The sequence below is a fragment of the Taudactylus pleione genome, unplaced genomic scaffold (assembly GCF_031769625.1).
Source record: "Taudactylus pleione unplaced genomic scaffold, aTauple2 ptg000377l, whole genome shotgun sequence".
NCBI lineage: Eukaryota > Metazoa > Chordata > Amphibia > Anura > Myobatrachidae > Taudactylus > Taudactylus pleione.
In genome coordinates, this window is record NW_028284778.1 from 2,902,340 (window position 1) to 2,916,168 (window position 13,829).

The window sequence follows — 13,829 nt, forward strand, 5'->3', positions numbered from 1 at the left end:
AGCAGACCTTCATGAATATAAGCTTCAGAAATAGCCATACGGATCCAGGCTGCCAAAGTTTGCTTTGAAGCAGGCCAACCCTTTTTACGGAAGCCATAGAGGACAAACAAGGCGTCCGACTTCCTAAACGAAGAAGTGCGGTCAACATAAGTCCTTAAGGCCCGCACAACATCCAAAAGTGGCCTCACCCACTGAAAGGCCAGGTGAGTTAAAGGCCGGAACAACCATTTCCTCGTTAACATGAAACTGGGAAACAACTTTGGGAAGAAATTCAGGCTGTGCGGAGCACTGCCCTGTTCCCATGAAAAATCAATAAAGGGGGTCTACAAGAAAGAGCCCCTAAATCAGAAACAAGTCTGGCCGAAGCTATGGCCAGAAGGAAAACAGTCTTAGCTGTTAGCCATTTAAGATCCACTGAGCCCAGTGGTTCAAACGGCGGTCCCAGGAGAGCCCTCAGGACCACAGCCAAATCCCAAGGCGCCACAGGTGGAACAAAGGGTGGCTGAATGCGTAGAACACCTTGCATAAAGGTGCGCACATCCGGGATTGTAGCAATCCTACGATGGAACCAGACAGACAGGGTCGAAACCTGCACCTTCAAAGAAGCAAGGCGAAGCCCATGGTCTAGTCCCACTTGCAGGAAGGCGAGAATCCAAGACAGACGAAACTCCCGTGGTGCATAACCTCTCGGCCGACACTGCTGGAAGAACGTATGCCACACGCGATTGTATATTCTCGCGGAAGACTGCTTCAGAGCATGGTACGCACTACAGAGCTGGAAAACCCCCTGGACCTCAACATGGCTGTCTCAACAGCCACGCCGTCAAAGACAGCCGAGTCAGGTCCGGGTGAAGACAAGGACCCTGTGACAGAAGGTCCGGACGTAGCGGTAACCTCAGGACTGTCCACGGACAGACCCTGAAGGTCTGAGAACCAGTGCCGACTGGGCCAGGCGGGAGCTATCAACAGGAGCGTCCCTCCTTCCTGTTTGAATTTCCGGATTACCCGTGGAAGAAGGGAAACCGGCGGAAAGAGATAAGCAAACCGGAACGTCCACCGGACGGACAGAGCATCCACCAGAGACGCCCCTTCGTCTCTTGTGCGAGACCCGTACACCGGCAACTTGTTGTTGTGCCAGGACGCCATGAGGTCGATCTCTGGAAGACCACCTGTCCACCAGCAGTTGAAAAACGTCCGGGTGCAGGGACCATTCTCCCGGATGAACTTCCTGGCGACTGAGATAGTCCGCCTCCCAGTTTAGCACTCCCGGGATGAAGACAGCTGATATGGCCGGAAGATTGCGCTCCGCCCATACCAGGATCCGAGACACCTCTACGAGAGCCGCCCGACTTCGGGTTCCTCCTTGCCAATTTATGTAGGCCACAGTGGTAGCGTTGACCGACTGGACCTGCACTGGGTGACCTTGGAGAACCAGACGTGCCTGCTGGAGAGCGTTGAACACCACTCGGAGTTCCAAGAGGTTTATTGGAAGCTCTGCTTCTGCTGGAGTCCACCTGCCCTGGAACAAGTATGGACCCGAAACTGCTCCCCAGCCCCAAAGACTGGCGTCCGTCGTCAACAGGACTCAATTCACCACCCAGAACGGACGACCCTTGTTGAGATGGGTCGTCTGCAACCACCAGGCAAGGGACAGGCGAACCTCCAGAGTGAGCACTATCGTCTGGGATTTTAAAGACTGAGGCAGTCCATTCCACTTGGACAGGATCAGGTGCTGCAGAGGTTTGGAGTGAAACTGGGCATATTCCACCATGTCGAATACCGACACCATGGAGCCCAGTAACCTCATAGCCGAGTGTAGAGACACCCGGCGCTCTGCAGACAACTGCAAGGCAGAGATCTTTTCCCCCGTCACAAAGATCCTTTGCTGTCCCGAGTCCAATAAGGCTCAGAGGTGCAGAATCCGCTGAGACGGGACCAGGGTGGACTTCTGCCAGTTTATTAACCAGCCGCGCTGTTGCAGTAGCGCAATGGTCAGGTCCAAGTGGCGCAGAAGGGGCTCCAGAGATCCTGCCACTAATAGGTCGTCCAAGTACGGCAACATGCAGACCCCCCTGCAGCCGCAGGGAAGCCGCCAAGAACGCCATCACCTTGGTGAAGACACGTGGTGCTGTCGCCAGGCCAAAAGGTAACACCCGGAACTGAAAGTGGTCGCTGCGGATTGCAAACCTGAGGAACCGCTGATGGCGCAAAATAGGGACATGCAGGTAAGCGTCCTGTATGTCCAATGACACCAAGTAGTCCCCAGGTTCCAGCGCCAGAATGATGGACCGTAGGGTCTCCATCCGAAACTTCGGCACCCGCAAAGACTTGAGAGCTTTGAGGTTGAGAATCGGACGAAACGACCTATTGGGTTTCTGCACCAAAAAGAGATTGGAATAGAAACCCTGGCCCTTCTGGGAGAATGGAACAGGCACTAAAACTCCAGCCTGGAGCATAGTGTGCAAAACTTTCCGCAGCTCCGTGGCTTTGTTCCCTGGGGACTGGCTGCAGCGTGGAGCCAGGTTCTAACCTGCGCTTCCACTACCCCCCTGGGACAGCAGGATCGCGGCAGTGCGGTAGCGCTGCGGTGTCCCAGGGGTTAAATGCATGCCAGGGGAGCGCGCCTTCCCTGTCTCACAGCCGGCGCCTCCCCCGCTGCACACAGCCCTCTCTGCACACGCTGACTGGTCCTGTGTCAGCGCTCCTCCCCCAGGCCGGCCTCCTCTCTGCTCCTCGGTGGCCATCTTGGGAAGAAGCATGGTGAGCGCTGCTGGACGCTGAAGAATGGTGGCATCGTGGTCTGGGTCCCCCTGCATAACTCTCCTCCGTTGGATAAGGTCTGTGTATGCAGCGCTGTGTCCTACCAGGCTCTGAGTCTGTGTAGTTGAGGATCAGCGCTGAGTGCAGGAATTTATTTCTTTGCATTGTATGTGACCTTGCTAGAGTCTGCTGCCTGTACTTTCATTTTCTATCTGTCAGCATTTAACTGTCCCTGTTCTTTCTGCTAAAGCCCTTGCGGTGCTTGCAGGGTGGTCTCACACTATACTAACGAGTATCAGTGAGAGGGGTCACATACTTACCATTATGTCTGAAAGTGATTTTTCCTCTCCAGCTTTTATGTACTACATGCAAGGTACCTATAGCGGAGGGGGACGGCAGTGCGGAAGGACTTTGTCGACGGTGTTATTAGTTGACGCGACCGATTACGGCTCCGGTACAGGAGCCGCCCTGGGCTTGTTTTGCCAAGGCGCTTACAACCCTCGTGGGCCAGTTAGCTCCGCAGCCTGCCCTCACTCAGATGGGTTTGTCCCAGCAGTCGGCGCGGCCGGCTATGGCCATTTGCTGGGTTGCCCGAGCCATGGAGCGCTGGGCTGATACGTTGGAGGAGTCCTTCAATTTCGGCTGAGCAGACGGAGTTCATCGGCAATCTCTGGGATTCGGCCACTTATATCAACGAAGCGGCCTTGGATGTTAGTACCCTGGCGTCTCGAATTTCTTCGGCAGCTGTGGCTGCTAGTCGCACCTTGTGGTTGCGATCCTGGAAGGCGGACGCTGATTCCAAAAAGGGTTTGGAGGCGTTGCCTTTTAACGGAGAAGTTCTTTTCGGTCCGGACCTGGACAAAATTGTAGCCACGCTGGCGGCAGTCAAACCGGCATGTCTCCCATCTGCTGCAGTTCCTTCTCGTTCAGGTACTCCGTCCTTTCGGTCTTATAGGGCCCAGGGTAGGCCTAAGACAGTCCTTTCCCCAACAGGCTGGCCCCAAGAAAACGGCCAAGCCCCGGAAGCAGGCCTGGAGTACCAGACGTCCGGCCCCTAAGCCAGATGACAAGCCTGCGGCCTGACTGTCCGGGCCTCCCTTTGGGGGATCCCAAAGTGGGAGGCCGCCTGCCGCAGTTCGCCCGGTGTTGATCGGTCACCACGACACACTTGGGTTCGAGGTGTTCTCACACGGGTATGCCCTCTCCTTCCGGCACAGACCTCCGGCTCGATTCTTCACCATGGGTCTACCATCAGACCCGGGCACCAAACTAAACTGAGATGCCTTGGCTCGGGGTATAGGAGGGGGACCCTAGTGCATCCTGGGAGGACTGAAAACTTAACTCTATGGTTCCCGATGACGTCATCACCTATACCCCAAGGTATCCTGTGGAACCCTATGGACCCTGAAGTAGAAATATATATATTATATATAGATTAGGCTGTTTAAACTATTGAATTAAATAAAATGTAATTGCTCCATATTTGTTTAGAATCCATAAAACTATTTTTTCCAATAAGCTCCTTACTGGGGTCTCAAACTATGGACCCTGGTATAAGCTATGTAAATTGTTAGCAGCAAATGCCTCCCTTTAAGGTTCATCTTCGGATAGCATTTATAGATAAATCCATTTGTTTGTACACGTATGGTAGTGATAAGTAATCCATTTATGTCCCATTCCATAGTCCAGGACTGGGTTGGATCCCTGCACCCTGTGGCTTTGGCGTCTGTTTGACAATTGAGCCATAGCACCCAGACAATTGAGCTTATGTTTTAGGTAGAACAATGGCTCCATATGACAATTAACTCCGGTCCATTACATATCTGAATGATGCATAAGATTGTATAGGATTTTATTATTTATTATTGTCTAATCGAGATATGTAGAGAATACATTTGCAATCATTGAATTAAAATTTTTTAGATATTCGGAACACATGGTTTTAATTACTCCACCTGCGATTTTTACTTTAGAAAAAGTATACACATACTTGTGATCGGGCAAGTGGAGTATATAAGGATTTCCTGATTACCTGCTTTATATACTTACCTTCTGAGGAAAACAGTCGTAATACCGGGACAGAGAAACGCATTAAGGGACTTTTATTCATATTAATCTATCACCTTACCCACCTGCACACAGCCCCCAGTGATACACACTACCCATGTGACAAGGGAAGAGTTTCCTTATACTGCGACAGTCAGTTTAAAAAGGTGTCTCATGCAGAGCTTATAAGTCCTGTGGATCAGAGTTAGTCTTTACAAATCAGCTCAGAGTTTAACCTGAGGAGTTGATAGTCGGGACTTAGCGCTACTTTTGTTTGTGCTGTTGGCTTGATACTTTAATAAGACTGGAAACGTATGGTGCATATCCACTACAAGGATAAACTGAACGATTGAGACAGTTATCGCTCAGTAAATATGCCGGCAACGACCATCGATGCGCGCTTCCACTGGTCGTTGCCGGTATCAGTCATCGCCTGACCAAACAGAACAACCTGCCAATATCTACAGGTTGTGCATGTTCGGGGATGAGGGAAGGTGCCTGCACTGAACATCAAATCGTTCAGTGTGGGCACATTATCTACTGCACCTGATGAACGATTACGATCATTTAATCGTACAGTTGTTCTACACTTGTGTAGTGGATACCCACCTTTATGCTGGATTACACTTTCAGACTACGTCCGGATTAAGGTTCACCATCAAAACGAAGGGGACTCTATGCAGTTATATGAAAATCCATTTTGGGAATGTTTTTGCATAAAATTTATAATAATCACTAATCAACAGACGGTTGAGGTATTGTTTCTGTGAAGTTAGTTTTGTGTAGTGATTGTTTTGACATATACATTTAAATCAAGAAGAAAAATAAATGGTATGTGTTCTGAATTGATTTATGAACGCCCCCTATGATAGGTTTTCAGGTTACAGTATAATTCTCACCACTAGCAGCCCAGGTGTCTATATCACAACCCAGTATCTTACAGGTTACAGTACGACACTCACCTCAGCTCCTTCAGGGTACAGCCCGGGTCCTTCAGTCCCTCACACAGAAATTTTACTCCATCGTCCTCCAATTTATTCAATGCCATGTCCAGTTTACGGAGGGAACGGCTTGTTTTAATAGCGGAGCCCAGCTCTGCACAGCTGGATGAGGTTAGGTCACAGTCATCCAATCTACAGAGATTGGATGACAGTTCTAGTTAATGAGTTCACATAACAAGTCCTACCATTGCAGGCCGGCGCCATTTATACACCCCCTAGCAAGCGTAAAGTGAGGATACTTACGTCAACTCCTGCACGGTGCAGGCCGGGTGTCTCAGTCCGTCACATAGGATTTTTAAAGCAGAGTCTGGCAGTTTTTGATGACCAAGGGTGAGCTTGGTGATTGATCGGTTGGTATAAAGAGAGGAGCTGAGATCCTTATAGAAGGACGGGGCAAAGACACATACCTGCAACCTGTAGAGAGATACAAAGTACAGTAGTTCTTAAGACTAAATCTACGGCAATAGCACCAAGAAATCCTCACCAAGCAGTATTACAGCACCTATGCATTCTCAGAATGGTTGTCTGTCCTTGCACATTAAGATACATGCCTGTATACCAGGGAGGGGCTTGTAGCTGCACTTGTAGCAGCAGAAGCAGTACCAGAGAAAAACACTGCAGCATATGACTCAGATATCAGCCCCACACTGTACCTCGAGAACCTAAGTAACGTGACAGCCATCTAGTGGCGAGGTAACAGAAGTGGAAGAATTACAGATGTTGCCTAATTCAACAGTGCACTGCTGAATGCAGATTCCCAATGTTCAGGTATTGGCAGTCTGCTGCTGTTTGGGGCAGCGATACCCTCAGTGTCCCAAAACAGAGGCATGTCACCGCCGTTGCAGGGGAGGTATGCAGCCAGGATCTCCATTAAGTAACGGAGATTTCCTGGCTTCCTCCTCTAAACTGCGGCGGCCAGCTGCAGTACCCCATGGGTCACTGCAGGCGGCCAATGGTCCGCAGAGTATCCGATGCTGCGTTGAACAATGCAGCTCAGATAAGTAATGCAGCGGGAGGAGTGATGCCTCTTGCTGCATTTCCATAATTGCAAGGATCGCAACTGCAAAGCTGCCTGCATACATCATATCTATAGCTGCCTGCGTGCATACATCATATCTATAGCCTGCGGGCATACATCATATCTATAGCCTGCGTGCAGCTTTGCAGTTACAATCCTTGCTGAATCAGACCCACAGTGCGACACAAGACACGCTGCATATAAACTAGAGATTTTTTAGACTTACTCCAACTCCTGGATTTTACTGTCTGGATTACACAGCCAGGAAGCCTCCGCATCCTGTTCTCCATCCTCCGGGAACCCACATCTTGTAAATCTTAAAGACAGATATAGAAGGCTAGTTTAATATACAGCGTTTAAGGTCACCTATGGGCAGAAACTTGTTAGGACCACAGCATTCTAACCAACAAGGTTTCCTGTCTGTTCACAGAAAGTTAAATTCAGAAAGGTCATGGTTAAACTGGCCACATTCACTTCCCCTAGTAACATTCTGTTAAGTAAAGCCAAAGCTGAACAGAAGTATTATTGAATGAAAACACTATTTTGAAGATATACAAGAAGGAACTTACGATAGCTTTGACGATTTCTGAAACAATGGCGATAACATGACCAGGTCCAGGGGACGAAGCAGATAGTCCTCCATCCTGAGCGAGTGATTACCTTCAGTGTTTGCCAGGCAATATAACAGCTCTCTGCTGCATATGTTTTCCATGACAGCAGAAAATAAGCCAGGGCTAATCTCCAAGTCCACATGGTGATACCCTTGTCCTCGAAAGGCCTCATCTTGCATCTCATGAATGCAGTAGAGTGCATCACTGCAGATCCTAGAGGCTTTTCCACCGGAAATCCACTTTTCTACGGCAGGCTTGGCTTTCAGTGTAACATCACATCCCACGCAGGTGGCAAACTCCTGCAGCAGCTTCTCATTGAGCAGACCAGAGAGGAACCTCACAGTTAGAGTTAAGTGCGGGTGATTAGAAGACTGATCCCATAGAGATGCACCTTTACAGACCTCTGGGAGGATTGAGCCCCCTCTATGCTTGGCCTCCCCTCCCAGCACATAATATAGGGCAGCAAAGAACTCCTGTAGACTCAGGTGACCGAAGCTGTAGTAGATGCTCTTCTCCGTATCCTGGTGGAAAATATTCTGGTTCAGGAACACAGACTCTACCTCTGATTGATTAAGTCCATGTCTTGCTAGATCACCATCCTCAAACAAGAAATTCTGGCTCAGGATGCCCTCGTTGGCCAGAGCACAGAGCTTTGTTATACAGGAGCGGACAGCCTGGTTGCCACCATCATACTTTATGACATTCTTCAGGTACAGCAGATAAATTGAGGTGGCCGTTTTACAGTGAGCCAGCGTGTCAGTTTTCCCTTCCCGTTTCAGTATGGTGCAAACCATCTGGAACAACAGAGGAATGGAACATTGTGCCCCCAGAGCTTCGTTTTTCCCCATTACACCAAGAGCCTTGTCTGCGGCCTCTCGGTTGTCAAGGAAGTTGACCATACACGCCTGAAGATCTCTTCCGGCAAGTCCCAGAACCTCCACTGAACACGGCGACTGGACATAAGCCTTCAGCTTCTCCAGGAACAGTGTTTTGGTGGTTATCATCAGCGACAAGTCCTTCAACACTTGCTTCTGGAATAGAGCCCTTAGAAAGACCTCTTTGTGGGTCTCCTGATAGGGGTCTTCATACTCCTCATAGTTATCCTCTAGAGACCACCTCAGCTCATCAAAACCATCAACGATCAGTAATATTTTCGATGGATCAGTAAACATAGACCTGACCTGATCATCTGAACACTGCACATTGCAAGCTTTGGCCAAGAGCCCAGGGAGGTTTATATTACCAGAGATTTGGTTGATCTCTCTACAGCTCATATAAAAGACAAAATCAAACTGGTCTCCGTACAGATTTCCAGAGGCCCAGTCCAGTGTCATCCTCTGGGAGGTCACAGTCTTCCCAATACCAGCAGTCCCCTGCAATACCACTGTCTTGGGAACATATCCTGTGTTATCTGGTACATACAGAGCCTGAACAATGGATGGGGAATATTTGTCTGGAGATTTGGTGACCTCTGCTGGCTGAAGTAGAGTGCCGGAGTAGGGCAACGTGTCATCCTCCCCCCGATTGACTTGTATGACACGTAGTCTGGGGTAGCGCCTCTCTAGGCCTGCAGTATTCACAGATAGGATGTTCCTCTCTTCAATGCACTGGAAGGCCTCTTTCAAAGATGTCACGTACTTTAGTTTCCAGTCTGTCGAAAAAAAATAGAACTTAAATCTTGAATCAACACAAGCTACATACAATGCTTTCACCTTCTACCATTTATTAGCAAACCACTCACTAGGAGATATTTAGGAGTTGATGTATGAATCAGTGTAAAAAAAAAAAAAAAAAGTGGAGAAGCTACCCCATAGCTACTTAGGGTTCCTGCTAGGCCTTTTCGACAGGGTGCCACGCCCTGCCCTATTTCTAAAGGGCAGAAAGCACCCTGCCCTCCAGTGCAGCACCCCGCTGAAAAAGCCTGCAGATTCTGTCCCCTCCCGCGGGAGGGGAAAACAGCAGTCACCACCGGTTAATGTATGCACCTGGCATCCACTCAGTGACCACAGCGATTGGGGGGGCTGCCCGGCATATCCCCAAGTGCCAGGCACACCCCCAAGAGTGACGAAAAGTGGACAAGTCATAAAGACACCTTTTTCCCTGGCAACCAATCAGCTTCTACCTGTCATTTTATAGAATGTACTTCATAAGTGCTACCCCAGAACCGATTGGTTGCCATGAGGCAACTTCTCCATTCTTCACTGATTGATACATCTCCCCTGCCGTGTCCAGCAACCATGAACATGGGCAGCATAGTGGTCAACATTCCCACACACAATTTCAACTAGGACCCCATCTGTCAAGTTCTCCACTAGTTTCCTTCCATTCTAAAAACAGGCTTGAGGGGTTCATTTAGACTAAGTGCCAACGGCTGCAGCTACCTATGTGAAGGACTATATAATCAGCGCTGCTCAATTCAATTGGAGCTATATGAATAAAACTACATGTTCTGAGCCCAACCATCTCAGGAATATGTTCCTTACTAGAAGCGTCCTCCATACCCATGGGATGGGTACAAAGGGCTCTGGACCAACCAGCAGACAGAGCAAGTTTGAATGGAACTAAGACGTTTTAACTTTCACTGATATGCAGCTAGATTATCTGGCCAATATGGAAATTGGAAGTTGTACAGTATTTGTTTGGGCTAGGTTTACATATCTATACCACTAGTGTCAATTATCCAAATCCAAGGAGCAGAATTCAGTAGATAAAGAAACCAATCAAGAGCAGAGTTACCTTGAACAGAAGAATCCATCATGATGCTGAGATATCTGGGGACAAGACTTGCCCTCAACTGAAAGGAAGAGACAGATTAGACATGGAGTGCGTCTTATTACATAAAGAATACATGACTAACAGATGTACATCAAAACTGGACAGATCCCAGCAGCCAGGAAGACATGGTGATTAGGGCGCGATAGCCGCCAGTGCCAGCATTTCTGCTCGCACCCTCAGGAGAGCCCAATCTAATGGTAAAAAACTTCATACATGCACACAGCTATCCATGAAGCTTTAAGCCATGAACATTATATAGCAGGTTACAGGTACACAAACCATGGTTAGCCCTCAGTACGGATGCTAGAGGAACAGGCACTTGAGGATCTGGTCAGCAGACAGCAAGTCACATGGGGAAAGGAGACATTGTACTGATTGCTCCATGCCACCTGGTACATCATAGGTGGCTGTAGGGCAGAGGCTGGTATCCAGTCACTCAGACAAGCACCAGTCCCTCATTACCCAGAAGGAACCAGACATTGCTTCTTTTTCTCTACTTTGTAGAAGGTCTGTACTGAAATTGTTCTAGATTAACATGAATGAAACATGCAGCGGTCCATAGAACTACTGTACAATAGAGGTCAGACAGTCCCACGCAATACACAAGCAACACCCAAAATTATTCATTCGCCAGGGTTGGATAATAAACCAACAGAGAAGCCAAGTACACAGCAATGTAGCTGCCAGCCCATCTGCTCCTCCGAGTCTCCTCCCTCCAGGCTATTTACCCTGCTGAGCGCAGGCCACACTAGCTATAGACCTACTCCTGTTCCCCCTTCACATGTAGGACATTTCCTGGCCTGCTACACCCCATCCAATCCCCACAGAGACTAAAGGCCCCCCATTCATCAGCAATTGATTGCAATCGTGCAATTTGCAATTGATTGTGTATAAAAATCTCCCTTTTTCAATCGATTGCAGAATTGCCACAATCAATTGCAAATTGCACGATTGCTGCAATCAATTGCTGATGTATGGGGGCCTTTACAGACTATGCCCACAGACTCCTGCTGTCCATGCTGCCACATTGCTCACAGAACGGCTGTGTGGAATCACAAGACACCTCCCGCCCTACATTTAACCCTTTCCTACAGGTATCACAGGCTTTTCTCCCCAAGCACTGACATATCGGTAGGTAGATGCCAATTTAAGGCTTCATATGGTTAAGAAACCAGGTTGCCAGCTTCACCACAGCAAGGGGGTCAGACGTGGCTGGATAAGGATCGGATTGTACCAGCACCACAGAACGGGTCAGTGTTATATGGTGGATAACAGGTATAATTGTACCTTCATGCTGGACCAGGTCACAGTAAAGAGGATTTTAACCCCCGAGCTGTAGATCTGCATAATCAGAGGATCTCGGGCCTAGAAAACTCCTAAACGGAGTTACCCAAAGTAAATATTGTAGTTACATTGTATATTGACAGAGTTGCTGCTCTAGACACTACTATAAGCTCAATGTATAATACAAGGAAGTGACATTACATGTCAGATCTCACAACCAGAGGCCTGCATGACACAGTTAATCCCCCCGCACCTCCCTCTTTTCTCCCTGGTTGAGTTGGCTAATCCTGAGTCACTACACAGCAACGGCAGCCTCTACCCTCACATGACACTTATTCACCAAGCCACATGCCCACTTAACTCTTACATACTGGCACAGCCAGCAACGCTCACAGTCTAAAGTGTTAGAGTTGCCAAGGGGGAAGTTTTACAGGTCTCTAATTATAGATGGTATTAAAAGGGACACATGAATGGAAGTGCGTTTATTACCTGTATCCCATCTATACACACAATTATTATTATCACCTCTCTATACATCATACAAGGCATGGGATCCAATGACCAATTGTGCAGAGCCCATATTAAGGCAGATACAGACACTCCCAAAATCTCAGTAAGCAAAAGACTACCACCAAATAAGACTTACTAACCAACTGCCATGCAAAAATATAGGACATAATATACCCATGGCTAGTGGATGGGAGATTATAGACATGTGAAAAATAAGTCTATAGTGCACCCACATTTATTCCATGTACCCCCACCTCTATACACCCTGCAGCTATTCTTCCTCTACACAATAGCTATGTCAGATTCCCCACCTTTATATATATATTTTTTTTATTTATTTATTATACACATTATATAAGTATATAAGTTATTCCACCTGTAGTGTATGTTGTGAATATACATTAATTTGTGTGCACAGATAACAGTGTCCATGTACTACACCTTGTAGAGTGATAAAGTGGACAGAGATAAAGTACCAGCCAATCAGCCCCTGTCATGTTACAGGCTGAATTTGAAAATTTAGTTAGGAGCTGGTTGGCTGGTACTTTATATCCATCCAAGTCTTAGTAAATAAGACCCAAGTCCCCATGTAAATGTACCTGTATTTGTTATACCATGCATACATGAAATATGTACATCTACAGTAATTCACTACTATACATACACACCACAGTTCTTCCATCACTAATAACACTGCAGCTAGTTATTGTACATTACACATACACAACATATTGCCCTCTGTGCCCTACATACAATACCCCTACATTGCTGTTTCCCATCCATTGTCTTATGCTTGTGTGTGAGACAGTACAAGCAGCAATAAGCATATGTGCAGTGACAGGGGAGGGGGAGAGAACCTCAACATTATACAGCTCTGACCAGGCTGCAGATACCAAAGGGTTAAGCCACAGATCTGATAAGTCTCCCAGATAAACTAGAACATGTATAAATACAGTTTTATCTAATGGGTTTAAGGCTTCCAGCACCGGCTTCCAGCACCATCCATGCACATATAAGTAACATCACCACACCCACTTAAAGACCTAAGTAAGTATAATAAATACTATATAATGATACACTACACAGAAAGACTAGGGTGTTACACATAATAAGACATCATAAGTCTCCCACCACCAAGTCCCATCAGCTGCCTGCAGCCAGCACAGACAAACCACGCAACTCTCACCTGTCACTGCGACTCCCCGGGACAATGAGTTATAACTGTGCAAGGCCCCTACACGTCCTTATATACCCACCCCCTGCCGCTAGGGGCGCTCACTCACTTCAATGTGTAATGAGAATAAGTGCTGCGTAATCACTGTCTCCTGCGCGGCGGCCATGTTTCCGGAGACCACCAGTCACTGTGCTGCATTCAGTTAACTCACACTGCATATAATCATGTACAGTACTCATCATGTACAGACACAGCCCAGTGCTCTGTCTGCAGCTCCTATGTGACTGGCAACATATATATATATATATATATATATGTATATAAATTGAAAAAACTATCCAACATTGCCGAGACTGGTTGGTATAACGAAACCCTGTCCGAGATGGCCTATACCAACTGGTCTATGTAATGTTGGATAGTTTTTTAGTTTTTTAAATGTATGTATACAAAATATCCCTTCATATCTTAAAGACATGACCTCGCTATTGATTAAGCTTAGAGATTTGGGGGTCATACTGCCAAGGGACCCTCCGATTACATGTTTGTATACCTGCATTCCGCGCAGAGGGGGTCTTGGGGGGGTAGAATACTTGATCACAGATAATCCTCTGTATACAGGACCTCCCGTGAACCTTTTTCTGAAGATGTTA

The 13,829-nt window shown here is 47.6% G+C and overlaps 1 protein-coding gene across 1 annotated transcript in view; it reads right to left on the reverse strand.

Annotated features, from left to right (window-relative positions):
- The window catches only part of LOC148508020 (NACHT, LRR and PYD domains-containing protein 14-like), a 29,772-nt gene extending 16,526 nt beyond the window's left edge, over positions 1-13,246 (reverse strand). Inside the window, exons 1-6 of the mRNA XM_088445158.1 lie at positions 13,192-13,246; positions 10,173-10,230; positions 7,395-9,087; positions 7,052-7,141; positions 6,051-6,221; positions 5,769-5,939 (exon numbers count right to left, since the gene is read on the reverse strand). Coding sequence (XP_088301284.1) covers positions 5,769-5,939; positions 6,051-6,221; positions 7,052-7,141; positions 7,395-9,087; positions 10,173-10,194 — 2,147 coding nt within the window. The 5' untranslated portion in view covers positions 10,195-10,230; positions 13,192-13,246. The remainder of the gene's footprint in view (positions 1-5,768; positions 5,940-6,050; positions 6,222-7,051; positions 7,142-7,394; positions 9,088-10,172; positions 10,231-13,191) is intronic.
- Between the last annotated feature and the right edge of the window lie 583 nt (positions 13,247-13,829).